The sequence below is a fragment of the Myxocyprinus asiaticus genome, chromosome 13 (genome assembly GCF_019703515.2).
Source record: "Myxocyprinus asiaticus isolate MX2 ecotype Aquarium Trade chromosome 13, UBuf_Myxa_2, whole genome shotgun sequence".
NCBI lineage: Eukaryota > Metazoa > Chordata > Actinopteri > Cypriniformes > Catostomidae > Myxocyprinus > Myxocyprinus asiaticus.
Window position 1 is genome coordinate 27,473,484 of NC_059356.1, and position 25,665 is coordinate 27,499,148.

Here is a 25,665-nt window from a genome sequence, read left to right on the forward strand (position 1 = left end):
TATTATGAAAGCCAAAAGATGAACACCGCATTAATTTGGTCATGTATTTATTTATTTATTTAGCAAGAAGTTATATTTATTTGATATTTATTTTCTTCAAAGAGCGTTTATTTTCTTTGTCACATTGCTTTGAGGATATCTTAAGTTTCTTGAGTAAAGTTTATAATAATAATAATAATAATAATAATAATAATAATATTGGTCAACAAAATTTTAAACTGAAATGTGGCATACTGTTATATTTAGCATTTTGATAAGGTTGATTTTTATTTATTTACTTACTTAGACATTGTTTGTCTTGTTCCAAATAAAGAGGTAGTAGTTTTAATTTATAAAGTATTTAATTCACTGACTGGAGTTCCAAAAAGCATTACAATATGGTTATTTTATATATAATTTTATATATAATACCAATTTTTATTGATTTTCCAGAAAACTGTTACTATATCGTGATATATATAATTATCGTAATATAAAATTACTCATATTGTGATATAAGATTTTGGTCATATCACCCACCCCTACTTTTAATGTATATTTGGTTTCTCTGGGGATTTTGGATTAAGATACCACCACCACACAATACAAAACGACGGCAAGGTGTGCCTTGTTTCCCTGCCTACGCAGTACATATATTATCAAAGGTTCGCTAACAGTGTGTTAGAATATCAGGGAATATCATATGAAACCATGGCACATATGGTCCCACATACACAATGATTTAAAATGAAACTGCCTTTTCCCACTTTAATGTAGCAAACCACCCACTCAGGCCCTGCTTGGATTAACTCAAAGAATAGACTAGCAGATGGAAAGATTAAGAAAAAAACAACATGAATATTGTCGATATAAAGTGTACTTACCTGTACTTAAATTGAGACCTACTCTATTTACACAGATGAATGTAATTTAGATTTAGAGGAATCTCATCATAACTAGGCCTAATTGGGTAATGCTCTTGGAGAGACGCCAGTCAGTAATTGGCACTCCTAACAAGAGCTCTTTTTAAGTTGAGACCAGGTGCCAGTCTGTCTGTTGTTCTGATGACTGTAAGAAATGAATGAAAACAGGAGCAAACACTTTGTGCAATCAAATCAATCAATATCTCATGGTGTAAAGATATTGAGTCACAAAATAACCAAGCAGTTTCTGTCCTGCTGAGGTTATGTTATAGTTCCTCATTTATTTCAGCCTGAAAGTGGTTCTCGCTCTCTTTCGCACACATACATACACAGTGCTCTCTCATTAGGATGCACCTCCTTGCCTTAGCCCCAGCCCTAATTAAAGCTTCCTTTGGGCCTCACTATGTGGAGCACCAAACCAGATCACACCTCTGGTGGGCTGAGGAAGAGAGGGAGAGGGAGAACGGGAGGAATGATTGAGAAAAGGTGGATGGAGCATCAAGATACAGGCATGATCAGACTGCAAATGTTGCATGAATGCCTAGGATAGTACTGTGTGCTGTGATTGACTCATGATTGCATATTTCATTAAAATTCTCACTGTTTTTGTTTCATTAACATTTTGGATTCTTGCTACTAGTATTCATCTCAGTAGGATTTGTTAATGATCTAAAAACAATTGCAGATGATCTCTGATTAGTGTCAGGGCAGATTTCAGTCCACAATTAGCAAAATTAGCTTTTACATAATAAATTGAGTGACAGTGAGTACAGCTGAATGATGAGTCACAGTGGGTGTGAAAGACAAATAAGAAAAAGAAAGGCGAGGGCATTTTGAGATACAATACCTGTATCAAAGGATGCTTTGATGACCTTGGCCCTCATAGTCAGGACAACTTAGTTAGTGGACTTGCTGAAAACTTTTTTGCAACCTGTATTTTATTTATGTGGCCCCGGAATTTGTTTTTGCAGAGACACTGAATTTTTTCAAGATGACATATAGGCCTAATCCTAGGATTAAACCATTTATACCATTTTGTGACTGTCACTTGGATGTTTACTGATGGTACTCAAGGCTAAAAAATAAAAACAATAGTTCGACTGAACAACAGATTTGAGCCTGTTTAGTCTTAAAATGATTTCCATTTCAGATGTGTTCAGAGGAGGACAGCAGAAGGCACAATGCACAAGCATTTAAATCCCCTTCTCTATAGGTATTTTTTCTCTCCAACATAAAGTGGGGCTGGAAGGCTGTGTAAGGACAAGAACCCTAGCATGGCTGGTTGATTAATGATATTTGTCATATTAGGATCCCCTCTCAAGTTTTATGGAGGCCTGGCAGATAGGTGGCAGGGTGAGATAAATGAGCCTCACTCTGGAAGGCCCTTGCAAGGCTCATCTACTGTCATTCTAATGATTAAGGCAATGAATGCCAAGGGGAGGGCACTATTTGTTCTTGTATCTAATGAATGATTTGTTGGGCAGTGGTCCAAATGGAAGTGGGTTTCCCTGGTTTTATATAAGGAGCTTCAGATTACAGCACACTGCAAAGTGAACACACAGGCACGCACGCACACACACAAATTCATGAACACACTTATGCCAATTTATCATTTGCTCCTTCTAATGAAAATATGGGCCAATTAAATATGTTTGATTTAAGCAATGCATAATAAACCCAGAAGATTTGAGATAAACAAGAGTTATTGAAGTGGCTTCCATTATTGTACAGATTCCATCATGCATGGACATGCATTAGGCATGTTATTGTCACAGGTTTATGAGACATATTTCTGTTGTGGTTTATATTCTGTTTTATAGTGATGAATAAACAAATGTGTTCTTTTCAGTTTAAGCTATCAAAATGAATTGCTTGAACCAGAGTTTGGATGAAATTTTCTCTTGTTCTGCTCAGTAAAATTGTGAATATCTTCTCAATTTTGTTTTATGTACAGTAAACATTGCGTTTGATTAGCAATGTTCAATGATAAACAATTGCATTTGTCCTTAATTCCAGGTTTATATAATCTGTGAAATTTGATATTCAATCCAAAGATTATGAAAATTTAATTTAATCTGATAAAACTTTAATTTTCTCTGATGTATCTTATAAGTATTCTCTTTCTTTCTGCAGATACAACAGAGAGGACTCTGGCAGCTGTCCTTCAAGTCAGCCTCAGTGTCAAAAATGTATCAAGGATTAACACAGCTACTCTGGATATGAGTAAATATGGGGACTTTCTTAAAAATCATGACAACCCTACAGATTTGACAGCCCAAAAGGAGATTTTTGCATGTGTGCAATATATTTTTTGTACTTTCACTAAAGAACTCATTAGAATCCAGCCTTGTTTTAAAACAACCCCTTTCTCTCCTCTCCAATCATGAAGAGTATGTTGACTCACCTCACTCCTTCCTGTATCACCCTCCTCTTTCTTTCCTTATTCCTGCTCTTATTCCCCCCAGCATTGGTCAGAGGTGACTGCTGGCTCATCGAGGGGGATAAGGGTTATGTGTGGTTGGCCATCTGCAGCCAAAACCAGCCACCATATGAGACAATCCCACAGCACATCAACAACACAGTACATGACTTGCGGCTCAATGAGAACAAAATCAAAGCTATTTTCTTCACCTCCTTAAGTCGCTTCACAAACCTGACCGACCTAAACCTCACCAAGAATGAGATCTCATACATTGAAGATGGTGCTTTTGCAAGCCAAGCGAATCTACAGGTGCTACAACTTGGATATAACAAGTTAACCAACATGACTGAAGGCATGTTGCGAGGTCTGGGCCGTATGCAGTGTCTTTTCTTGCAGCACAACCTCATAGAGGTCATTGCCACTAATGCATTCTGGGAGTGCCCTAGTCTTAGCAACCTGGACCTGTCGTCCAACAAGCTTGCCCATCTAGACCCATCCACTTTCACTGTGCTGGGTAGGCTAATGGGATGTGAGCTTGCAGGAAACCCTTTCCACTGTGGCTGTGAGCTCTACAGCTTCCTCACCTGGTTAGAGGCCTTCAACAATGTCACACACACCTATGATCGACTTCAGTGTGAGACCCCACGTGAACTGTTTGGCTACCCATTGCTGAGTCCTGTTACAGGACATGGACATAGCGCTCGCTACATCCTTTCCTCTGTGTGCCGGGATGGGGTGCTGATTCCTGGGATGACTTCTCTGCCACCTGATCCTGATGCCTCAGGCATGGGACCTGATATGTTTGACCATATAGGGCCATACCATCAGCCCACAACTTCCTCCTCTTCTGACAATACCTTTAGCCCCAGCATCAAACTGCAACATGTTTCTCTTTCCTCTGCATCTCTTCTTATCCAGATTCCAAAACCATTCAGCAAAATGTATATCCTGGTGCAGTACAATCAGAGCTTTGTGTCAGATGTTATGAACTTGAAGAATAAAAAGGAAATGATTACACTCAATAAACTCAAACCAAACACAAACTACACCTTCTGTGTTGCGTCTATACGCAACTCCCAGCGTTACAATCACACTTGTTTATACTTTTCTACCCGAGCTCCTAACCCAGATGACATGATGCCCCCGCCTTCCACAACCACCCATTACATCATGACCATTGTCGGCTGCCTCTTTGGAATGCTAATTGTTCTTGGCTTCATCTACTACTGCTTGCGAAGACGTCGCAGGCAAGAAGAGAAAAAGAAAACAATCTGTGTGAAGAAAACCATTCTGGAAATGCGTTATGGACCAGAGGTGGCAGCGGCCGTCACAAATGACCCCACAGCTGTCCAGAAGCTCCATGAGCAAAGCCACCATCAGCATCACCATGGCAAACTACCCATGTCCTCCTCCTCCAGCTCTGCCATGCTTGGACATGGTTCTGCCAACACAACCTCCTCTCGCCTGTCCTCCATTCCTCAAGTAGAGAAGATGGCTACTGCCTTCTCTGAGGCCATGGCCACTAAAGGCAATTACATGGATATTAGGACCTCTGCAGTAGGAGATGAGAGAGGGAGAGATGGTGCACTGGTGCATGGTTTGCGGGATGAAGACCTCAGGGGAGATGATGGAAGTGATCTGGGTGATGATTCTGATGATGATGGAAGAGGGTCAGCATCAGAGATTTCAACAATAGCAATGGAAGTTGACAAGGTAAACCAGATAATCAACAACTGCATTGACGCCCTCAAGCTCGACTCTGTAACAGCATCGACCACTTCCACCACGGCCAGTGGTCCCACCTCACCCCCACCTACTTCCACCTCTTCCCTGACTCGAGGGCTGATTCCCATCTCCACTAGTGTCAGTGATACGTGCCAAGTCGTACCTTCCCCAAAAATCCCCCCTCCTCCCCCGCTTCCCTTTACAGCCCCACTGTCCGAAAGACCTGGGATCACAGGGGGCGGCTTTGTGTCACCACCATACCGCCCTCCTCCACCAGCCTCCACAGTGAGGCCTATTCAAAGACACATGAGTGCAGATGCAGCTGTAATCGTCTCCTCTTCCAAGAGGCATTGCCGCCCGTCCAGCGGGAGAGGAGGTCGTGTTTACAGCCTGGATGTTCCAGAACCCCACAGCCCTGAACCCTGTCAGTATCCAGAGAAGGGTAGCCCAGTGGGGTTTGGCGAGCCCCTGGAGAGGCTCCCTTTGGTGGGTAGTGGTGGAGGTGGTGGATGTAGCATTGATGGTGGCACTGTAGATGGCATGGTCCTTCAGCAACACCTGGAGGTGCACCCAGACTTCCACTGTGCAGAGCATCGTCACTCTGTCCCAGCCCTTTACTATGAGGGCTCCCATGACTCCCCAGCCCAAAGGGTCTCTTTCCTCAAGCCTCTGTCACGCACCAAGAGAGACGCTACCTCCTACTCTCAACTCTCTCCTCGACACCACAATTACTCTGGCTACTCCTCTAGTCCAGAGTACTCCTCCGAGAGCACCTTGCGCATCTGGGAGCGCTTCCGCCCCCACAGAAAGGGCCCACGCGAGGAGTCCTGTTATGTAACGGCCGGCAATGCCCTGCGCAAAAAAGTCCAGTTTGCCAAGGGGGAGGACTTGCATGACATCCTCGACTACTGGAAGGGTGTTTCAGCACAGGAAAAGCTGTAATATAAGGAACTGCGTGAATACAAAGCACAGGTCTCCTTCACTGCCTGGTAAACCGGAAGAGCAACTGTAGTGGGGACGTCAGGTTATGGCTGCAGTGTGCAAAATAGAGTTACATTTGTCAGGGTTTGTGTACAAGTTGTTTTAAACTGATTTTGTACAGCAAGAGTCATCAATGAGCCAGAAAGGGAGAAAGAGAGACTGATAATATACTACATACATAAAATAGCATTCACAGAGGTATAACTTTAGATTGGAGCACTGACAATTCAGTGTATTAAAATATTCAGTGGTAAGGTTCCGGTGGTCATATCATTTGTCAATAATTGAAATAATTGTTTTACTCAGTATTCATCTGTGTATTCATCATTCATATCAATGGTGAGACCTTAATAACCTCAGTTATCATTCAGCCCAAGAGAGAATCTTTGTTTCTACTCCCACTCAAATCACAGGGCAGCACATTTATTTGTTAGACGAGAATGTGTGTGTGTTGGGGGGGGGGGGGGGGGGGTTTGGGTGGTTTACAAGAACATTTTTTTAGGTTACAAACTGGTAATTACAAGGGTATTATGCTATAAATGTGGTTTTTGAGGACATTTCTAGTGTCCCCATAATTCAAAATGCTTAAAAAAAACATACTAAACGATGTTTTTTTGAAAATGTAAAAATGCAGAAAGTGTTTTGTGAGGATTAGGTTTAGGGGTAGGGTTAGGGTTAGAGGATAGAATCTATAGTTCGTACAGTATAAAAATCATTATGTCTATGAAGAGTCCTCATAAAGATGGCCGCACCAATGTGTGTGTGTGTGTGTGTGTGTGTGTGTGTGTGTGTGTGTGTGTGTGTGTTTCTATGTGTTTTAGGAGGGTAAAATGATGTGCTGATTTTTCACGAACCTGTCAAAAGCAATCCCCCCCTACCATATTCCAGAGACTGTGTGCAGGGCGACCATATTTACATTTCAATAGCACCCTTCATGTTAAAAATAAAAGAATAGAGGGAAGGAAAAGATAAAAAAGTAAATAAAATTAAAACAGAAGAATCTCCTGGGGGAGCTTTGGAATAGTCAGGCGTGTTTGGCAGCCGCCTGCAGTGCTGAGCAGCATGACACAAATAGTGCAAGGGGTGCTAGAGAAAATACTGTATACTCACCCAGGTCAGTGAAAATATATAGATCTGTGTTTGAGATTAAACAGGCTTGGTTATGTGCATATAGTTCTCATCTTTGATGAATAATTAATAGCATTTCCTCATGAGAGGTTGCCTTGTCAACTGTATCACAGCATGGGCACACAGTGGCTGTTGGCAGCAGAGGTTTACGTATTCTGTTCCTCTGCTGCCCCAGGGTCAGTTTGTTTAGTTCATTAATTGGCTATTGTAAGTCTGTTGCTGACAGCTGGGACATCCAACAGGCAAACTGACCTAGACATTGTTGTGACACTATACTGTATATTGCATGTTTCTCCAAGTTCTTGTTTATATATCTTTTGTTTTTGTGGAATTATTATCCATGCTTCTGACAGTAAGAAACACGAGGAGTGAGAGTAATTTTCGTGGTACATATTTAATGTTCTTGTTAACATTTAAAAACCTTAGGTTTCAAAGTTTATGTCCCTGTTGCTTTAATAAAGCTCATCTCCAGCACTTCAGCTCAAATATAGATCTCATAGGACTTTTCATTTATTGTAAAATTGACAAATAAATGAACTCCAACACCTTTATCAACCATTATTTTATTTATGTCCAGTTAGATTATAGACAAATTAATTAGCAATTAACCAAGACTTCAGTATATCCTTTAGTGTGCAGGGTAGGGACTCAAGACCTCCAATTTGATTCAAAGTGATCACTCTCTCAGCAACCACATCAAACATACAGTTTCATGAACCAATAAACCAAATCATTTGATTAGTCATACATGCGTTTACAATGCACTCTCATAAGTAGGAAATGACAGTTGGGACATCCAACAGGATTCTAAAATCCCCTTCCTAATACATGACTTAACGTGAGAGCATACAGTATTTTCTGCTCTTTATCATGAGCACTATAGTTCGGTATCACTCTTGGGAAAACATATTTTTAGAAGAGATTTCCCATTTGAAAATCATGAGGGAAATTATATAAAAAAATGAGAATGCAAAGAGCTCACATGGTGGTTATCATTAGGAGGCAAAGTAGAGGACCTCTGTATTTGGCATCAGATGTTTTTGTGCCTTCAGTAAAAGGGCCCCATTGTCTGTTTGTAGGTGTCTGTTTGCTCTTTACCATAAAGAGCCTTCCTTTTTCCCATGTCTAATAATTTCTTAATTCTTGTGCTGTTTTGTTCATTTTTTGTAATCCATACCTTAATTCAGTAAGGTTTATTTTTAAATTATTTATTGGAAAAATGTGTTCATATTCCATCTGTCTCACCATATCTCTTGATTCAGTAAGGTCTTTCAGTGTAAATACATAGACACCGGCCTACATTAGACATACACTCAGGCACCATGTCTCTTTGGTTTGCTCTCTCTTTCTGGGGCTTTTGAAACTTTCAGTCCAAAGTATGTGATATACAGTAGTCTGGATGTTTCAGACGGGGATCAAAGTGACAAAATGAAAAGGTTGAATGCTTGTTTACAGGAACCTTGATGGTTCACATATGGAGGAACGGCAGCAGCACAGCATATACAGTGTGGATTTATAGTGCACTGTGTATAATTAAAGAGGACATTACTCACAGACACTTTCGAGAGAATGGACCCTATCTGGACAAACCATTCTCGGGCAACTGAAATGGACCCATGAAGGACTGCTACCGGAGGCTTACTGTGACAAATTCCATACTTTGTGAACTTGATTTTCAAACCACTTGGATTGGTCTTAAGAAACTAAACATGAACACTCAATCAAGAATGACTGTTCATTTTTATAAGAGTAAAAACATTTTTTTATTATAATTATTATTGTGTCTCCCTTCATTGACAAAGAGAATTAACAAGAAGTGTAAAAAGAAAAAAGAAAAAATGCATTCGCACTACTGTACAAATGCTTGTCAGCCATTTTTTATATTAATTCAAGGTTGTTTGAAAAACAAAACCAAACAAAAAACAGTGAAAATGAATGAAGCAATTGGCATGGCATCGGTAGGGATTTTTCTGTTATATATTATTTTAGAAAATGTATAGTTACTGCTTTTTTTATTGTTATTTACTGGAGGAGTAAGACTGTGGCTCTTCTTGGTGTTTTCCCGCTCAAGGGCAATCTCATTCAACATTCCCTCAATTTTTTCCCATTCGTTCAGGCCAAACAAGCTAATCTATTATTTTGAGATGGTCTTCTCTGTCAATTCACATTTTTATATTATCAGATGTTATATTATCTCACTCTCTGTACTGCAATCATCTGCTGGGTTTATTTGTTTATAATCCATTTATTCTTTTTTTATTATTTACTTTTTTGGAAGTGTGTTTGTACATACAGTATGGCCTATCAATCTTGGCTTGACAAATCATTGAAAATTGCTCAGCTCATGTTTGATTATTACTCTACTACACAACAAACAAAAAGTTGTTATGGTAATGCCTCTTTCTACCCATACTAAATTGATCGCAATGGATGGTTGGGGTCAGAGTTTTGCCTCTCAGAATGCTGCTGTTGTTATGGGAGTTGAAGAATGCATGTGTCCCTGTCTCTCACTCTGAATCCTGTAAGAATAATTTCAAGTTATCAAATTATTTATTTGGCATCAATAATTTATTTAGACATTAGACTATTATTTATGTGGCATCAACAGCCAGATCATGAAGAACTTTAATGTTGGCCCAGTCTGAGATGTTGACAAATGATACTGGCTCATGTCAAGGTATATGGAGAGCTGGTGGGCTGTGTAAGGTTTACATTTACATTCCACTTGCTTTGACCTGACAATATGAAAATCACATGACATAGGAACATGTCCAATGAAAATTCCAGATTTATGATGTGTAACACCACAAGCTTTAATTGCCTTTTTTATACAAGCTAATTATTCTTTGGCAGCCGTCTTACTGTAGTTGGGTTAAGGATGGTTGTACTAAGAGTAGAAAATACTTTGACATTAATCATTGTCAGCTTTCAGCAATATTACACAGAGTGTAAAGTGGATTACTCTTCCACAGCAGTTTTTACTCTAAGCTCTTTAGCGTCCTCTTAGTATTAGACACTTTAGAAAGAGATTGGCTTGGAGAGAAAAGAAGATATGATTTAATGCTTTGAAACAAGATTTTCATTCCAGTTCGCCCTCTTTTTATGGCCTTTGAATTACAAGAAAGTAACAAAGGTGAAAACTTCTGAGGTAATTAACTAGAATCCAAATGTGAGGAGTACTTTCATATTATAAATCCCTTATTCATTATTTCTTTTGAGATGGAGGTTGTTTGAGGCCAAAAGCTTCACTTATTTATATTTTAGTTCACATTTTGTAATGAACGTAACATATTTAAAAGCAATGTCTTCTTACGAGAACAAAATCCATATTTAACTAGACTTATTAATTACTCAGAACCAAATTTTGTTTGTCAAGCTTATTAATGTCCCTTTTTACCACCACATGCATATGTCAGGTTGGGCAAATGAATACATGCAACAAGTTTTGATGTTTCTTTGAGGGGGCCCCTTGTTTGCCTTGCGTGTCTTTGTTCAAGCTCAAAAGAAGCCTAAAGGAAATAATTCTGAGCGTCTCTGGAGCTAGGATAATTGTGCCTCCTTTATGAAGCTTTTAAGTCGTTTTCTCCCTCTTTGCTCAGAAGAGCACTGCAATGCCAAACAGCCATGTTTTCCCTGTGATGTTTTCCACTTGTTTGTTCTTTTCCCTCAAATGTTGTTCTCAGAAATCCGACGATCTTTCTGTATGGAGGAAAGTGCAGCAGGATTGCGAGAGGCAGGCTGGAGGATGTATAAATGGAATTGTTTTGAACTTGAGGACACAATAAAAGGGCAGATTGCTGTGTTTCTTCAACACTCAGCACAGAGGCATTGATAACCTAATTAATGCATAAATCTTTAATTAGACAGAGCATGTGTGTCATTTAGATGAATGAAGAGACTGACGAAGTGGAGGAGAGGGGATAACACTGAATGAGCTGAAACACTCATCAAAGTAAGACGGTATGATGAAAAACACATTAAACACTCAGGATCAGAAGGAGACAGTAAATCAGGACTGGAGATGGTAAAACAAGTGTGTGGGAGTACTTTGAGAGGAGAGAGTGAGAAGAATGGAGACTAAGCAAGCTGTGTCAAACTGATAATGACTGTGGACTTGAATGGATAAAGGATGCGCACAATCTTGTTAAATGTTTTGAAAGTATGGAAGGCTAATATGCAAAGGGGTCTAAATGATATAATGACTGGATAATTTCACTTGCTTTTGAGGCCATAATCTAATCAATAAATGGTTACGTGACAGTAATTTACCAGCATAGCACACTCTCTGCAATCGTGGGAAACGTTTAATGGACACACAGGAATAAGGAAATCAAATGAGATAAAAAGGATTTTCCCAGCGTTTTACACTAGGGAGACACGGCAGTTAATTCTGAGTACTGTTTCATCCCCCTCCGTCACTCGTTTCTCAATTAACTTTAAACTAGATCAGGTTGATGTCCCTGTGATTTTCCACTCATTTCCTCTGCACATGTGTCACTCTCTGTTACAGGTCGTGACAAATTAACTGAAGCTTCACTACCATATTTAGATAGCGGATTAACATATGGTGTGAATGTAATGTTTGGGGAATGGGGAGGCATTTATTTTCTGTGTTCTCACCATGTGCATGTTCTGTTAATGTAGCTGTTTAATGAAACCATAAAGGTTCACTTAGTAATTTTTTGTTTGTTTCGCCGGCTGATACGACAGAAGGGTACAACAGGGCTAAAGGCACCCCTTAAGGATATTTTGCTTTATTCTGGTCGCAAAATGTATCAAGGTCAAAAAAAAATTATCTATTTTTATTTGAAAATTGATGGAGCAACATAATTTGTGTGAAAATAAATAATAACGGAAGTTTGTTTCGTTTAAAATTCAGTTTTAAAAAAATGTGGTGAGGGAGTCTTTTACCCCACACCTGGACTAAAAGGCTCCCTCACTTGGGGTAAAAGGCCCCTAGGGGGTTTAAAGTGATATCGGAAAGATACCGGGGCAGTAGTTTAGGGCACAATTTGTCAGCTTATGCAAATAATTTTGAGACAGCTAGATGTTTTTCTGAGTAACAAATTAAGATGATGCTTACTCAAAATAACTACTTCAGAAAACGTCAACCATTTCCTGTTAACTTCAAACACATTTGACATTGTATTACATCTCTAGTATTCTATAAACAAAATAATCTCTATTATGATTGGATGAGTCAATGTGAGACCATCTATTCGCCCTACTTAAGAAAAACAATGTGTTTAATAGGGGTCTTTAGCCACTGAAACAGGCGGGCTTTTTACCCCAAATGCTATCCTTCACTTATTGGCCAGTTATTTAATAACCTTAAATAAAACTTAAAATGATAAATAAGCTAAAAAGAAATGTAGTAATATCAGGAATTTTCATTAGCTACATAAATTTGCAACATTTTTAAATAAAATAAAAATGAGATCAAATTGCCTCAAAATCAACCTTTAGACACCACATGCAAAGATCTCATGGATCAGGAAAATTTGCCAGTGTATAGTGACAATCAGGTGTTTAGGAAAGTGCTGTAGTAGTTTTTGTTGCTATTTAGTGTGTTGGGAGAAAATAAAATCAATGAAGCCTTTTACCCCGCAGAGCCTTTAGCCCCGTTGTACCTTAGTGTTGGAGTTTATACTGAAACCTATGCATCAAAGTTTTCGGTTACCCATAACGTTGCAAAAATATACATTGTTTGCTTATGTATTTGCCAGCCATTATTCATTTATTCTGCAACCAAAATTATCTGATAAAGTGAGTGTGTTCGGCTGGTCGTGATCTCAACCTGACAACCACTATTAGGGAGGACCACCATTATTTAGAAAGAAAAAAATAACAGCTTTTTCTAGACCCCTGACTTTTCATCTCATGTGAGTGTACATCATTTCATATTTATCAAATCATTATTATTGTGTTTAGGGGTAAAACTTTTTTTAAAGTGGAAAAAATTACTTAGTGCACCTTTAAAACTTATAGAATATAGAGACAGACACAGGTCAGTCATCAGACATTACTATTGTTATCATCACAATGAAAACACTAGCGTCAGAAACAATATTATATTAGGAAAAAATATTTTCTTTTTTTCTGTGGAAACATATGCATGTGTTATGTGTTTTTGTGAATAAATTATGGCTGAGGATACAGTTATTCTGTGGCTTCGAAAGCCTAGCTTTGGCACATTGTAAAGCTGGTAGAAATCACGGAGTAGGAGTTTGTGGAGGTGGTGTTTTATTCAGGGTGTTTGAATATACCTTAGTTCATTTTATTCTTTTTACAGTGAATTTCAACACTTCAATAATGTGTTTAGCTGAACCTGCGGGTGAAATATGTATAAAAAAGGGTGACTAGGGCCTTTTTGTTTTTCATTTTGTTTTGGTAATCTTCAAAACTAATAGGCTACCCTCACATGACACTGCCAAGCAGTTGCTGGGTCTGTCTGTATGCTCTTGAGCTGAGTAATATCTATTTGTATAGCTATGGACTGGGTTAATGCAATGATCTAAGTTGTCAGAAAAATCAGAAATCTGAGACCATGAAAAGTGGAAGAAACAAAGTGTTATGTTTGCATGATTTCCTGTATTTTTCAAGAGAAGAATTATATTGTTGTGTATATTGAGTGGGTATTTGTTGCAAACAAAGTTGTCAGAACTTACCATCATGGTTTATGCCGAGGTTTATTTTACACATCAAGGATGTGTAATGCTGAACTTCTTCTATTGTATCAAGTCAAACTCTAATATTCTGTCATTGAAATCTTCACTAAAGTATCAAACCTTGAAAAAAGTTGCTTAAACAATGCCATGGAAAAGCTTTGTATTCTGAACTACAATTGCCAAATGTCAGGTAACTAGACAAATTAGCAGTCTAATTCTTGTTTACCCCTTTTAGTACATCGATATAGGAAAACATTTATTGAGTCATAATGGTCTGTGTTGTTTAGTGCCAAAATAGTCCTTTTTCTTTTTTGGATATACCTTAGAGGTTTCATGAAAATACAATGCAAAGGCAAAATGAGATCATACATCAGTTCATCCACTGCATCCAGCTCAGTACCACTACCCCCCGACTGACTCCAGATCAATAAATGAGTGTTTACAGCACATCCACTACTTTAACCTTGCAGGTGTCCCATGGTAGCCCTTGCCTCTACTGGAGAATTTTTTCTTCCCTTGCACGGCTGCTCGTGGGATCAATGCAAAGGCAAACATCAGCAATGGAATGTTTCAGTATTTCTGAGAACACGGCCAATGGGGGAATAGTCTACTGGCAGTTAAAGTGAGGAGTTTGATTCGGGAGGATCTCTGGAGCCTGTGGAGGATGTCATTCTCTATTTTCCCCAACTGAATGAAGTGAACAGCATTGATTATTCAAGGCCGAGAGGCCACAAAGGCATGTGTAGTGCCAAAACCACAACACCAAGCTAATCATCTTTGAATACTTGCCAGTGGCTTTTCGGTTTCTAGTGATGCTGTTCTCAGAACAGAGAGCACTAAACAGATTTGAAAGAGGATGTGTCACATAAAGACTCTTGGTATTTGTTTGTAAGAGTCAAAACTAAAACATTTTGTGGAGTTTGAGAAGAGTCTAATGCCTATTCTTGTTATTAAAGGAATAGTTCAGCCAAAAATGTAATGTTAAAAATGAAATTCTTGAGAAAAAAAAAATAATAAACTGAATTTTTTTGGGGTGAACTATCCCTTAAGGTGCTGAACCAGAAGACATGGAAAGGCGAAAAACAAATAGCCAGAAGAAAGATTTGAGCATTGAGAAGAAACTAGCAAGTGGGAACCAAAGCTTTTTCATGACAACATGTAGAGCAGTTCCAACTATGAGCTACATGATAGTTTGATATTGGACATCATGAGTAGGTGAATTTTTCAAATTTGACAGAATTTTAAAAGAATTTTAGCAATTATAGAGCCTCATCAACTATTTATTATTCAAAACATGTATATTTAGTTGCCTCTTTCTTTTGTTAATGTACGGAATGGATCTCAAAGGGACAATTTCTTGGATGTGAGTAACAAATCCTCTTTGAATGGTTTACTTACATTTCTTTTGCTGATAATTATATCCTAAATTTTCTCCACCACAAATACTGTACAAAAGATCTACTTCTATATTTGCAATAAATTTGTAATGAAAAAAGTTTCAGATTCAATTGTTGTTTTATTCAGACAACATAAGTTGGTTGACCTTGCTATGATATCAGTTTAAGATTCCTACACTGCTACCTGGTCTGTCCTTATCAAAACGGCATATAAACTGACATGTACTTTTTAATATTTTTGATGCTTATTCAGTTCAACCCTGGACTAAATAAACTAAATGAGCATAACAGATTCACCATGTTACATTACAGACAATTCTCTATTTCTTCAACAAAGGTTATTGAGTCATATCACCAGTCAATCAGTCCACGACATCAATTGAAGATTTACCATTCTCAAGTGCAAGTCAATAAGATCCTGTATCTTCAGAATCTAATGCTGTTAAATGACTATTTTATCGACGGCACTTCTGATAAACCAATCCTGGGCCTACTACCACTATGCAATGTTTACCTACTCCCTCAGATTTTAAAAGTAGAACAGGACTTGTTAGAAATGTTAGATGTCTTGTTCCTAAAATGGATATGATTAAGATTTGGGCAAATATGACAAACGCTGACATAATGGTTTTATCCGAACCTTGGCTTAAGAAATCGGTAACTGATTAATTCATTTTTATTAATGGTTACAATGTCTATAGAACTGTTCGGGTTGGTAAGGGAGGCGGGGTTGCCATGTATGTAAAATCCAAGCTTCTAAGCTCTGAAACTCTGTCAATCACTAAAGATAAACAGTTTGAGGTATTGGCCGTGAAAGTGGGTGTATCAAAGGATTCTCATATCACTGTGGTTGTCTGTTATAGACCCCCGTCTGCCTCAAAGGATGCTCTTAAATCTATTTCAGATATTGTACATAAATTAAATGACTCTGAATTCATCCTTATGGGTGATTTAAATTGGGATTGGCTTTCATGGACCTCAGATTGTTTTAAAGAAATGTGTGACTCCTTAAACCTTGTGCAACTTATTAATGCACCAACAAGGCCAAATCTCAAAGTACAAAATAAATCTACCTTGCTTGATTTAATTATAACGAATACATCTTATAAATACACTTCAATTGGCGTATTTTGCAATGACGTTAGCAATCACTGTGCAATTGCTTGTGTTAGGAATACAAAGTTTCCCAAGGTAAAACCCCGCTTCATTTAAAAAAAATATTTTAAAAGCAGGCTTTTCTGCATGATTTGTGCTACAGTGATTTTAGCAGATTTACTCTGATTCCGGATGTTAAAGTGGCATGGGAATATTTTCATTCAATCTTTTTGTCTATCTTTAATAAACATGTTCCAGTTAAGAAGTTTAGAATCAATGGTAGGGACAATCCCTGGTTCTCTGACAGTCTTTCAGAACTAATTTGTTTAAGAAATAAATCATGGGCACAAGCTAGATTTACAAACTCCTCTGCTGATTGGACAACGTTTAGAACCCTAAGAACAAGTGTACCTTAATGATCAGAAATTCCATATCAGAGTTTTATCTTAAGTCAGTTACAGAGAACCTAAATAACCCCTCAAAATTCTGGAAACTAATTCAAAATTTGTCAGGTACACATGTTGCTTCAAGCCTCCCTGAACGTGTTTTGGTTGGTTCAGAGGAAATAAAGGACAAGGCCGCTGTTGTCAATCAGTTTAACAAATACTTTATCCATGCTGGATCTGTATTTGATGGCACAAATGCAAATAACTCAGTCCCTTGTTCTATCACCATGGAAATTGATGGAAATCGGGATTTGCTTTATTTTAAACCCATTTCAGTTGCTCAAGTTTGTAAAGCTCTGAAAGACATTGACCACAAAATGTCTGCAGGTCCAGACAATCTGGATCCTTATCTTTTAAAGGTGCAGCAGATATTATTGCTGAGCCCATTACTTATATTTTTAATTTGAGTCTTTTGACAAATTAGATACTGAAAATGTGGAAAGCTGCTTATGTTCACCCCTTACTTAAAGGTGGAGACCCCTCAGAGTTGAACAACTACCATCCGATTTCCAAACTTTCAGTCCTGGCTAAGCTCTTTGAATCACAGGTAAATGTGCAGTTTTTATCTGATAATAATATTTTAAGTGATTTTCAATCTGGTTTTAGAACTGGTCACAGTACCATTACTGCTGCAATGGCTGTGACAAATGATCTTATTGGTGCCATGGACAAAAAACAACATTGCGCTGCCTTATTTGTGGATCTTTCTAAGACGTTTGATTCAGTGGACCATGAATTGCTGCTGAACAAACTTAGGAATGCTGGTCTTGGTCCTAAGGCTGTTAACTGGTTCAGAAATGATTTTGTAGATCGAAGTCAGTATGTCCATGCAGAGGGCCATAAATCTGTTTTTCTTGAGATAACTAAAGTTGTCCCCCAGTGTTCCATTTTGGGACCTATCTTGATTTTCATTTTTATAAATGAATTGGGTAACAACATTCAAGCAAAATTACACCTGTATGCAGATGACACTGTCATTTATACATATGCTCCTTCCATTGTACAGGCAGTGTAAGAGCTTCAGACTGCATTTCAGTCATTACAAACTTCTCTGCAGAGTTTAAAATTGGTTTTGAATTCTCAGAAAAGTTTATGGTCTTCTCAAAAGCTCATTTACATCTGCTTGATGATGTTAGAATTCTGACATCCGATGGTAAATCCATTGAAATGGTGTGCTCGTGCAAGTATTTGGGTATATGGATAGATGACAAGCTTTTATTTAATGTACATATTGCTAATCTAGTTAGGAAGCTCAAAGTAAAGATTGGCTTTTATTTTAGAAATAAATCTTGCTTTACTTTTAATGCCAAGAAAAAACTTGTGGAAGCCAAGTTTCTGCCTGTGATTGATTACGGTGATATATTGTATATGCATGCAGCCTCCTCGATGTTACAAAGCCTTGATTTAGTGTACCATGCATCTCTACATTTCATCACAAATGCAAAGTCTCTTACTCACCATTGTATTCTTTATGATTTAGTGGGTTGGACATCATAGACCAATCGCAGCAATAAACAGCATTGGTATATTTTTAAGCTATACTAGGTAAACTTCCAGCCTACCTTTGTACCCTTCTCTGTCTTAGTATTGGTAATTATCAACTGTACAAGTGGTTGCTTTTTAATGTACCACGGGTTGTGACAGATCTGGGGAAAACTGCATTTTCCTACTATGCTCCTTGGACATGGAATAATCTACAGAAAGATCTAAAATTAAACGTATTTATATTCATTGAGAATATAAAGAATATGGTGAAGGAGGCATGTGACTGTTTTTTGTGAGAGACCACTGTGTTTAAATAGCTGTTCATGTTGATGTTTATAGGTTACATTTTAATATGCTGTGAGTTTGTATGGCTGCTACCTTGGCCAGGTCTCTCTTGTAAAAGAGATTTTTGATCTCAATGGGACTTCCTGGTAAAATAAAATAAAAAAATATCAGTGATGCAGTGGTATTCTGCATCTGAGTTTATAATGATTACTGCTAAGTGAGTTTTGCTCAATTCAAGGTTTTTGCTTATTAAAAAAGTTTTACACATAAAGACACGAATAGCATTTTTTAGAAATATGTTGAAAATTATGCACACTCACGTGAGATGAAGACTCCAGTCATGTCAGTAACCCAATAAAAGCTGTATAATTGTTCATGGAACTGGTCGCCCCTTCATGAGTGCTGCCATGTTGACAGCACATGACACTGCGTCATGTAATTGACTGAGTTACTACCACTAATGATGATAATAATAATATGTTCACTTTATATAGCGCTTGCAGCCAATGCTCAAACATTGTGCAAAAGGAAAGATAAATGTCCAAACAAGAGGGAGTCATGAAACAAACCGCTACTTCCTGCAGCTCTCAGGAGCGGATCACAGATGAAAGGTGCGACATCAAACTCCAAGCACGAGCACAAGGCTGTGTTCAGCCGGGAGAAAGCTTGTGAGTCTCAGCTGCCAAGTCACAGTCCAGCGCACAACTACACATATATTTTTTTAAGATTAAATCCAAGAATGTTCATAATAGGGATGTGTGTAGTATGAGACAGAGAAAAACACAGACTAAAAGTAACAAAACAAAAGATAAACAAACATCTTTGATGTGAAGCGGAAGTAAACAAACTTCCAGTATCCAGGACCATGGGTGTCAGTATAGAGTCCAAAGCCACAAGAACGACTGGAACCGATGGGATGAGTAAGAACCAGCTAAATATCTTACGGAGTGCACTTTAAACCATAGATAAGCACAGTCACTAAAGACTGTGAGAGCGTTTGAACTGTAATGCACACAAAACATACTGTACTATACATACTGTGTTTTGGTACTATTGGCATAATTTCTGGTCCACTATGCAACTTATCCTGGCCAAGAGCTGACGACATGGACAGGAAGAGATCGACTGAGTGACATATGAAAAACCCAACCACATTCTACTTGTTTTATTTGACTTTTTTGGTGCTTTCACACTTGGTTGGACTGCTTTGGCTGAACCCGGTTTCGTTCCCTCCCCCTTCCCCCTGCTGGTTGTTCACACCATAATATTTGGGTAAATTAATAAATTATTCAAAAATACAAGTGCAATTCATACAAAACAATGACTTGAATACACCTCTTCTATGATGAACATGTTTTCAATTATTGAGTTCAAAGTCATTTTGATCTTTTTTTCTGGGGCTTGTCATGTGGTGCAACCGTCCAGAGACAGTAAAAAACATTAAACGTGTCATTAAAAGCTGAAATTATTGAAAAAAGAAATGTTGTGCTGAATAATCTTTTATTATTATTTCTTTAAAAAATGCAGTGATTAATATTTGAAAACCTTTTGTCCACCAAATCAAAGTCATGTGGCGCAACCAACATGTAGGTAGAAATTCATAATCATAAAAACAGAGAATCCACAAGACTGTGTGTGAAAATTTAAAAACAAATCATAATTTTGTAATATTAAATATCAATATTTTGACATTTTAATGAAAAGGCACATTTTGTTTAGGTCATTTGACGCAAGCATAACAAAACTTCTTGATATTCTTGAATTAAAAATGCATGGTATTTGTAAAAAAAACAACAACAAAAAAAACAATATATATATATATATATATGTATATTTCACCTTGAAACATGTTTGAAAAGTTGTGTACACTCTCATCTGTTCATGGTGCAAGGAAACTATTTTAATACCTTTTACTTGATGATTGCACCACATCACATTTTTAAAGTCACTAAATAATTTTTTGTCAAACAATTTGTAAAAACAACCAGGGGTGGAAAGAGTACTGAAAAAAAAAATACTCAAGTAAAAGTACTGTTACTTCTTTAAAAAATGTAGTTTGAGTAGAGTAAAAGTACCTATCCTAAAAACTACTCAAGTAAGAGTAAAAGAGTAGATCATTTAAAAGTATTCATGAGTAGTGAGTATTGAGTACTGAGTTGCGAAAGCTATGCCCCGTTATAATAAACACTGTATGCTGCAGTTTCAAAATGTAGCACACATACCGTAAGTTACATTCCCTTTTATGGCTGTTTGCCAGAAAGAATAAAAAATATAGGTATTTTATAGGTGTTTGTGACTGACAACTTTTAAAATAGATCACTTATCTATGATACTGTAAACACTACATGAATCTGATGGGAAAAATAATAATAAAAGGGCGACATGATTATAGAAATGAAAAGATGAAAAGTTATTTTCAATACACTGATCACCATTTTATATCGTAATATATGAAACAATTACATTAAAATCAGTTGATGTGTAACATCCAAATGTCCCTAAATGTCGACAGAGAGTTACTGTTGCACATAAAACATGTTCAAAATAATGCAAGGAATGCAAAAAAAAAATAAAATAAAAATAATAATCACTAAAAAAGCAGGGTCACTTGGCGCGTCATGTCCCACACAATAAACAGGGTTGAGCATTTGTTTGGTACAGGGGCCACATCAGGCTTCAAAGGAATAATTCACACAAAAATGAAAATTCTCTCATCATTTAGTCACCCTTATGCCATCCCGGATGTGTGTGACTTTCTTTCTTCAGCAGAACACAAATTAAGATTTTAAGAAGTATATCTCAGATCTTTTGGTCCATACAATGCAAGTGAATGGGTACCAACATTTTGAAGCTCCACAAATCACACAAGTCAGCATAAAGTAGCCTAATCCATGTGACTCCAGTGGTTAAACCCATGTCTTCAGAAGAGATAGGATAGGTTGGGTGAGAAACAGATCAACATTTAAGTAACTTTTTACAATAAATTCTCCTCCCTGCTCAGTCAATCTCCACTTTAACTTCAACTTTCTTCTTCTTTTGCTTTTGGTGATTCACATTCTTCATGCATATCGCCATCTACTGGGCAGGGAGAAGAATTTCTAACAAAAATTTACTTAAATATTGATATTTTTCTCACCCACACCTATCTCTATCTCTTCTGAAGACATGGATTTAACCACTGGAGTCATATGGATTACTTTTGTGCTGCCTTTATGTGCTTTTTGGAGCGTAAAAATGTTGGCATCCATTCGCTTGTATTGTATGGGCCTACAGAGCTGAAATATTCTCTTAAAAATCTTAATTTGTGTTCTGCTGAAGAAAGAAAGGTGAGTAAATGATAAGAGAATTTTCATTTTTGAGTGAACTATTTTTTTTAAGTAGCACGTGGGGGCCACATTGTCCTCCTTTTGAGATACAATGTTCCACTTTGATTTAGTTCTTGTATCTTTTAAGCCCAGAAATAGTTGTGTTCTCATTCTAATGCATGATGCACAATTTTCTGAAGTTTGTGACTGGTGGAATGTTCTGCCTGAAGTATTGCTCTATAAAGGTTGATACTTTTCTATCAGGCATTAGAAGAAACATGATAAAGGCTAAGCATATTTATAAATTATTTTATCATCTCTACATTCCTGGTAATTTATTATACCAATTAACACACTCTCTACATCAGGGGTCGGTATTATTAAAAAGCGAACAATATAAAAAAAAAAAATAATTAAAAAAAAAAAAATTATATATATATATATATATATACACATTATTAAAAATGTCACTGTTTTATTCTATTACATTAATACTTTTAAAGCTACTCAAGTTATTCAGCCAAAAGTAGTAAGTGGTTTTCTTGTTTCCTTGTTATTGTTGTTTGATTAATAGCCTTTATATGACATAGCCTACTTGACAGTGCTCAATTCGGTTCCATGCACACTTCAAGTCCAACATTTTGATGCAAATACGCTTTTTGTCCCACTTTTAACATTCAATTTAGACCAAACCGACTGCATTTACATTAAATCCTCACCAAGACGGGCATTGGCGGAATTATAACGTGTATTTGATCATTTAGGCGTGTACCTGCATTAGCGCACAAACATTAGCCGCCTGTCAATCAAACAGCACGCAGCTACAGAAGCCAGGAAATAAAAAGTCAATCTTTTATATTTTATCTAGATCAACCAACCAGTGGCTGTCTTGCTATCGTGATTGATTTAATGAACACCCCTGTTCTAGATGTAGAACATAGGCTAAGTATATTACTCAAAAGTTTATCAATGATATCGAGGACATCTCTTTTTTATTTTTTATTTTTTTTTAGATAAACATCAAGATTTTTTTTATCGCCCAGCCCTATTGATAACATTGCCTTAATCTCTCACATCAACCCAATAATCTCAGTGATAGATTGTTAAATTACAGGCTACATTATAGACACACAGAATCTAGTAAGCAGAGATATGAAATTTACCTCGATATGTTTCTTCAAATTAGAGGCAGGATTAATGCTGATATCTGGCTTGAGCAAGTTAAACTCACGACACAGTCAAGCAATTGGACTTTTTCACTGCGAAAAGCCATTTCAGGTGCGGCCGTGATGTTCAGGTGTTGAAAATGTGTTTGAGGCATCCTCCATATCCATTACAGTTGGCGCTGATCTACAGCTGCTGTTCAAGTTTTTTATGTGTGATTTGATTTGATGAGAGTCATGAGACTCTCCCTAGCCAATCATGTTAATGGATAACAATAAAATAAGGACAGGGAAGTAGTGACAGAGACGGTGGGAAAATAATGCATTAAAAGTACAGTTACAGCACATGTACTCAAGTAAAAGTATACAATTTTAAAACTACTTAAAGTACAATTCCTGGGGAAACTACTTAATTACAGTAATGTGAGTATTTGTAATTATTTACTTTACACCCCTGAAAACAACACAAACTCAAAGAATATATATCTACGAACCTGACACGTTTTAAACCTGATTTATTTAATATTTCTAATTTTTATCACCTCAGACAACCCTATTTGTCAATGAGCCATTAATGTTTTTTATAATGTTTATTTATTTAATAACTAAATCAAAACTTTACTATGTTATGCTCATGATAATAAAAAAAAATTCTTTTTAAAAATGCTCTCCACTTCACGCAAAACCACACCTCTGTTCCCTGCTCAACTTCCATACCGCACTGCTCACATACTCTGGCTAGGTTAGTACAGTACCAGTCAGACACTATAAATCATTATATGGTGGGAGTCAAAGCTTCAAGCCAAAGAGCTGAGACATCTCTCTGCAAAGGCTCCATCACCACAGGAACATCTCTTGATTTTTTCACTTTTCCAATGTAATACATCACAGCAGTCAGTTGCACTCGAAATAGAATATCTCCTTAAAGCAGTCCCTCCAGGAATTTGTGATCGCAAAGATTTATGCATACTCAACCAATCTCTGCATTATTTGCGGTAGCTTACAATTTTGTAGAATTTCTGCAATTTGTTTGCGTAAACTGTGAATCTGAGGTAATCTGATCGCTTTTCTCCATATTGACAGAAGTGAAACAAGTGCTCAAAAACTTGAAGCAGTCGAGACATATCCAACTGCACAGCCGCCATTGTATCATCTCCACAGTTGCAAAGTAAGCATCTTCTCTTCTCTGCGTCACTGTGAGCAATTAACCCTGCGTGTATGAACCAGCAACAATCAAGAACATTTGCCATTACATGAAAGTTCAAGTTAAACCGGAACATTTTCTGTTCACTGTTGGAAGTCTTGTCTAAACTTTTCAATGTTTAGTCTTAACACGCTCTGTAGGAGCTGCTCAAAATGATCCGAGGTGCCAGTTGGTGATGGCCATGGATTTGGAATGCATACATTATGCAGTGTTGCACCAGAAAATGAGACTCAACCTTCATGAAACATGTTCATGGTTGGCATATATATTCCCTTAAAAATTCCTCATTTGGATAGCACAATGTGATTAGAATTTCAAGTTCTCAATAATCGCAGTTCTTTCAGATAATCATAGTTAAAACAAATTATTGCAATCAGCTGATATAATAATCACGATAACCCTCATTTGTGTTTTTAATTGTAGGTCTACTACTTTAATCTTAATAAAGTTTGCTTGCATTGTCTGAAGCAGAAGATTTTAATATAAATATAATTAAGGGTCTTCCATTGAACTCATATTAGCCATACTCAGGTTTAATATCTTAAAGTTAATTTATTTTTGTGTATATATTTTTTTTTTTTTTTGCTTGCTAGCTGCATATTCAGTTTTATGCACTAAAATAATTACAGGCAACTGCACATACCATAACTGACACAAATTACACAAGTATAATATGATTATTTGTGAGGTTTCACCATTAAAAAAAAAATAAAAAAGCAGCAAACGGCATCGGTTTTGGCAAATCAGTTCTGGTGACAGCAGACAACGTGGTTAATATTACTGTGCCAAACAGACTGCCAGGCAGCATCACAGACACTGAGCTGTTGACAATATGCAATCTACCTGAGACAAGATATCTTTGACTATTTAATGTTGTATACAAAAAAGTCCTGCACCAGTTCACAAAAAAACAAGTGTTGATTTGAATCAATGCACCCACTTACATAGTCCAAAAATAAAATAATAGAATCCGCACACCAGGCCGCTGAGGTTACAAAAACAGAGAAAATGAGGAACAGAGTCCAAGATCCATTGAGAAGAAAAGGTTTTACTGAAGATTTGCCATATACAATTAACAAAAGTGTACAAATGTGCACAGTCTGAGCACTGATGGAGGGATTGTGCATTCCTGGTGTAACTCGGGACTTGTTGCCATTCTGTACCTGTTCCGCAGGTGTGATATTCGGATGTACTGATCCTGTGCAGGTGTTGTTACACGTGGTCTGCCACTGAGAGGATGATCAGCTGTCCTTCCTGTCTCCCTGTAGTGCTGTCTTAGGCATCTCACAGTACAGACATTGCAATTTATTGCCCTGGCCACATCTGCAGTCCTCATGCCTCCATGCAGCATGCCTAAGGCATGTTCACGCAGATGAGCAGGGACCCTGGGCATCTTTCTTTTGGTGGTTTTCAGAGTCAGTAGAAAGGTCTTTTTAGTGTCCTAAGTTTTTATAACTGT

At 37.4% G+C, this 25,665-nt stretch overlaps 1 protein-coding gene across 1 annotated transcript; it reads left to right on the forward strand.

Moving 5' to 3' along the window:
* The first annotated feature begins 3,294 nt into the window (after positions 1 to 3,294).
* Positions 3,295 to 6,456, forward strand: LOC127449731 (protein phosphatase 1 regulatory subunit 29-like). Its single transcript, XM_051713247.1, has one exon. It carries the CDS (start codon positions 3,295 to 3,297, stop codon positions 5,989 to 5,991), a length of 2,697 nt encoding a protein of 898 aa, XP_051569207.1. The 3' UTR covers positions 5,992 to 6,456.
* Positions 6,457 to 25,665: the final 19,209 nt, after the last annotated feature.

Bases quoted from the DNA above. Each gene is read 5' to 3' on its own strand.
- LOC127449731 (XM_051713247.1), top strand. From the start codon at position 3,295: ATGTTGACTCACCTCACTCCTTCCTGTATCACCCTCCTCTTTCTTTCC.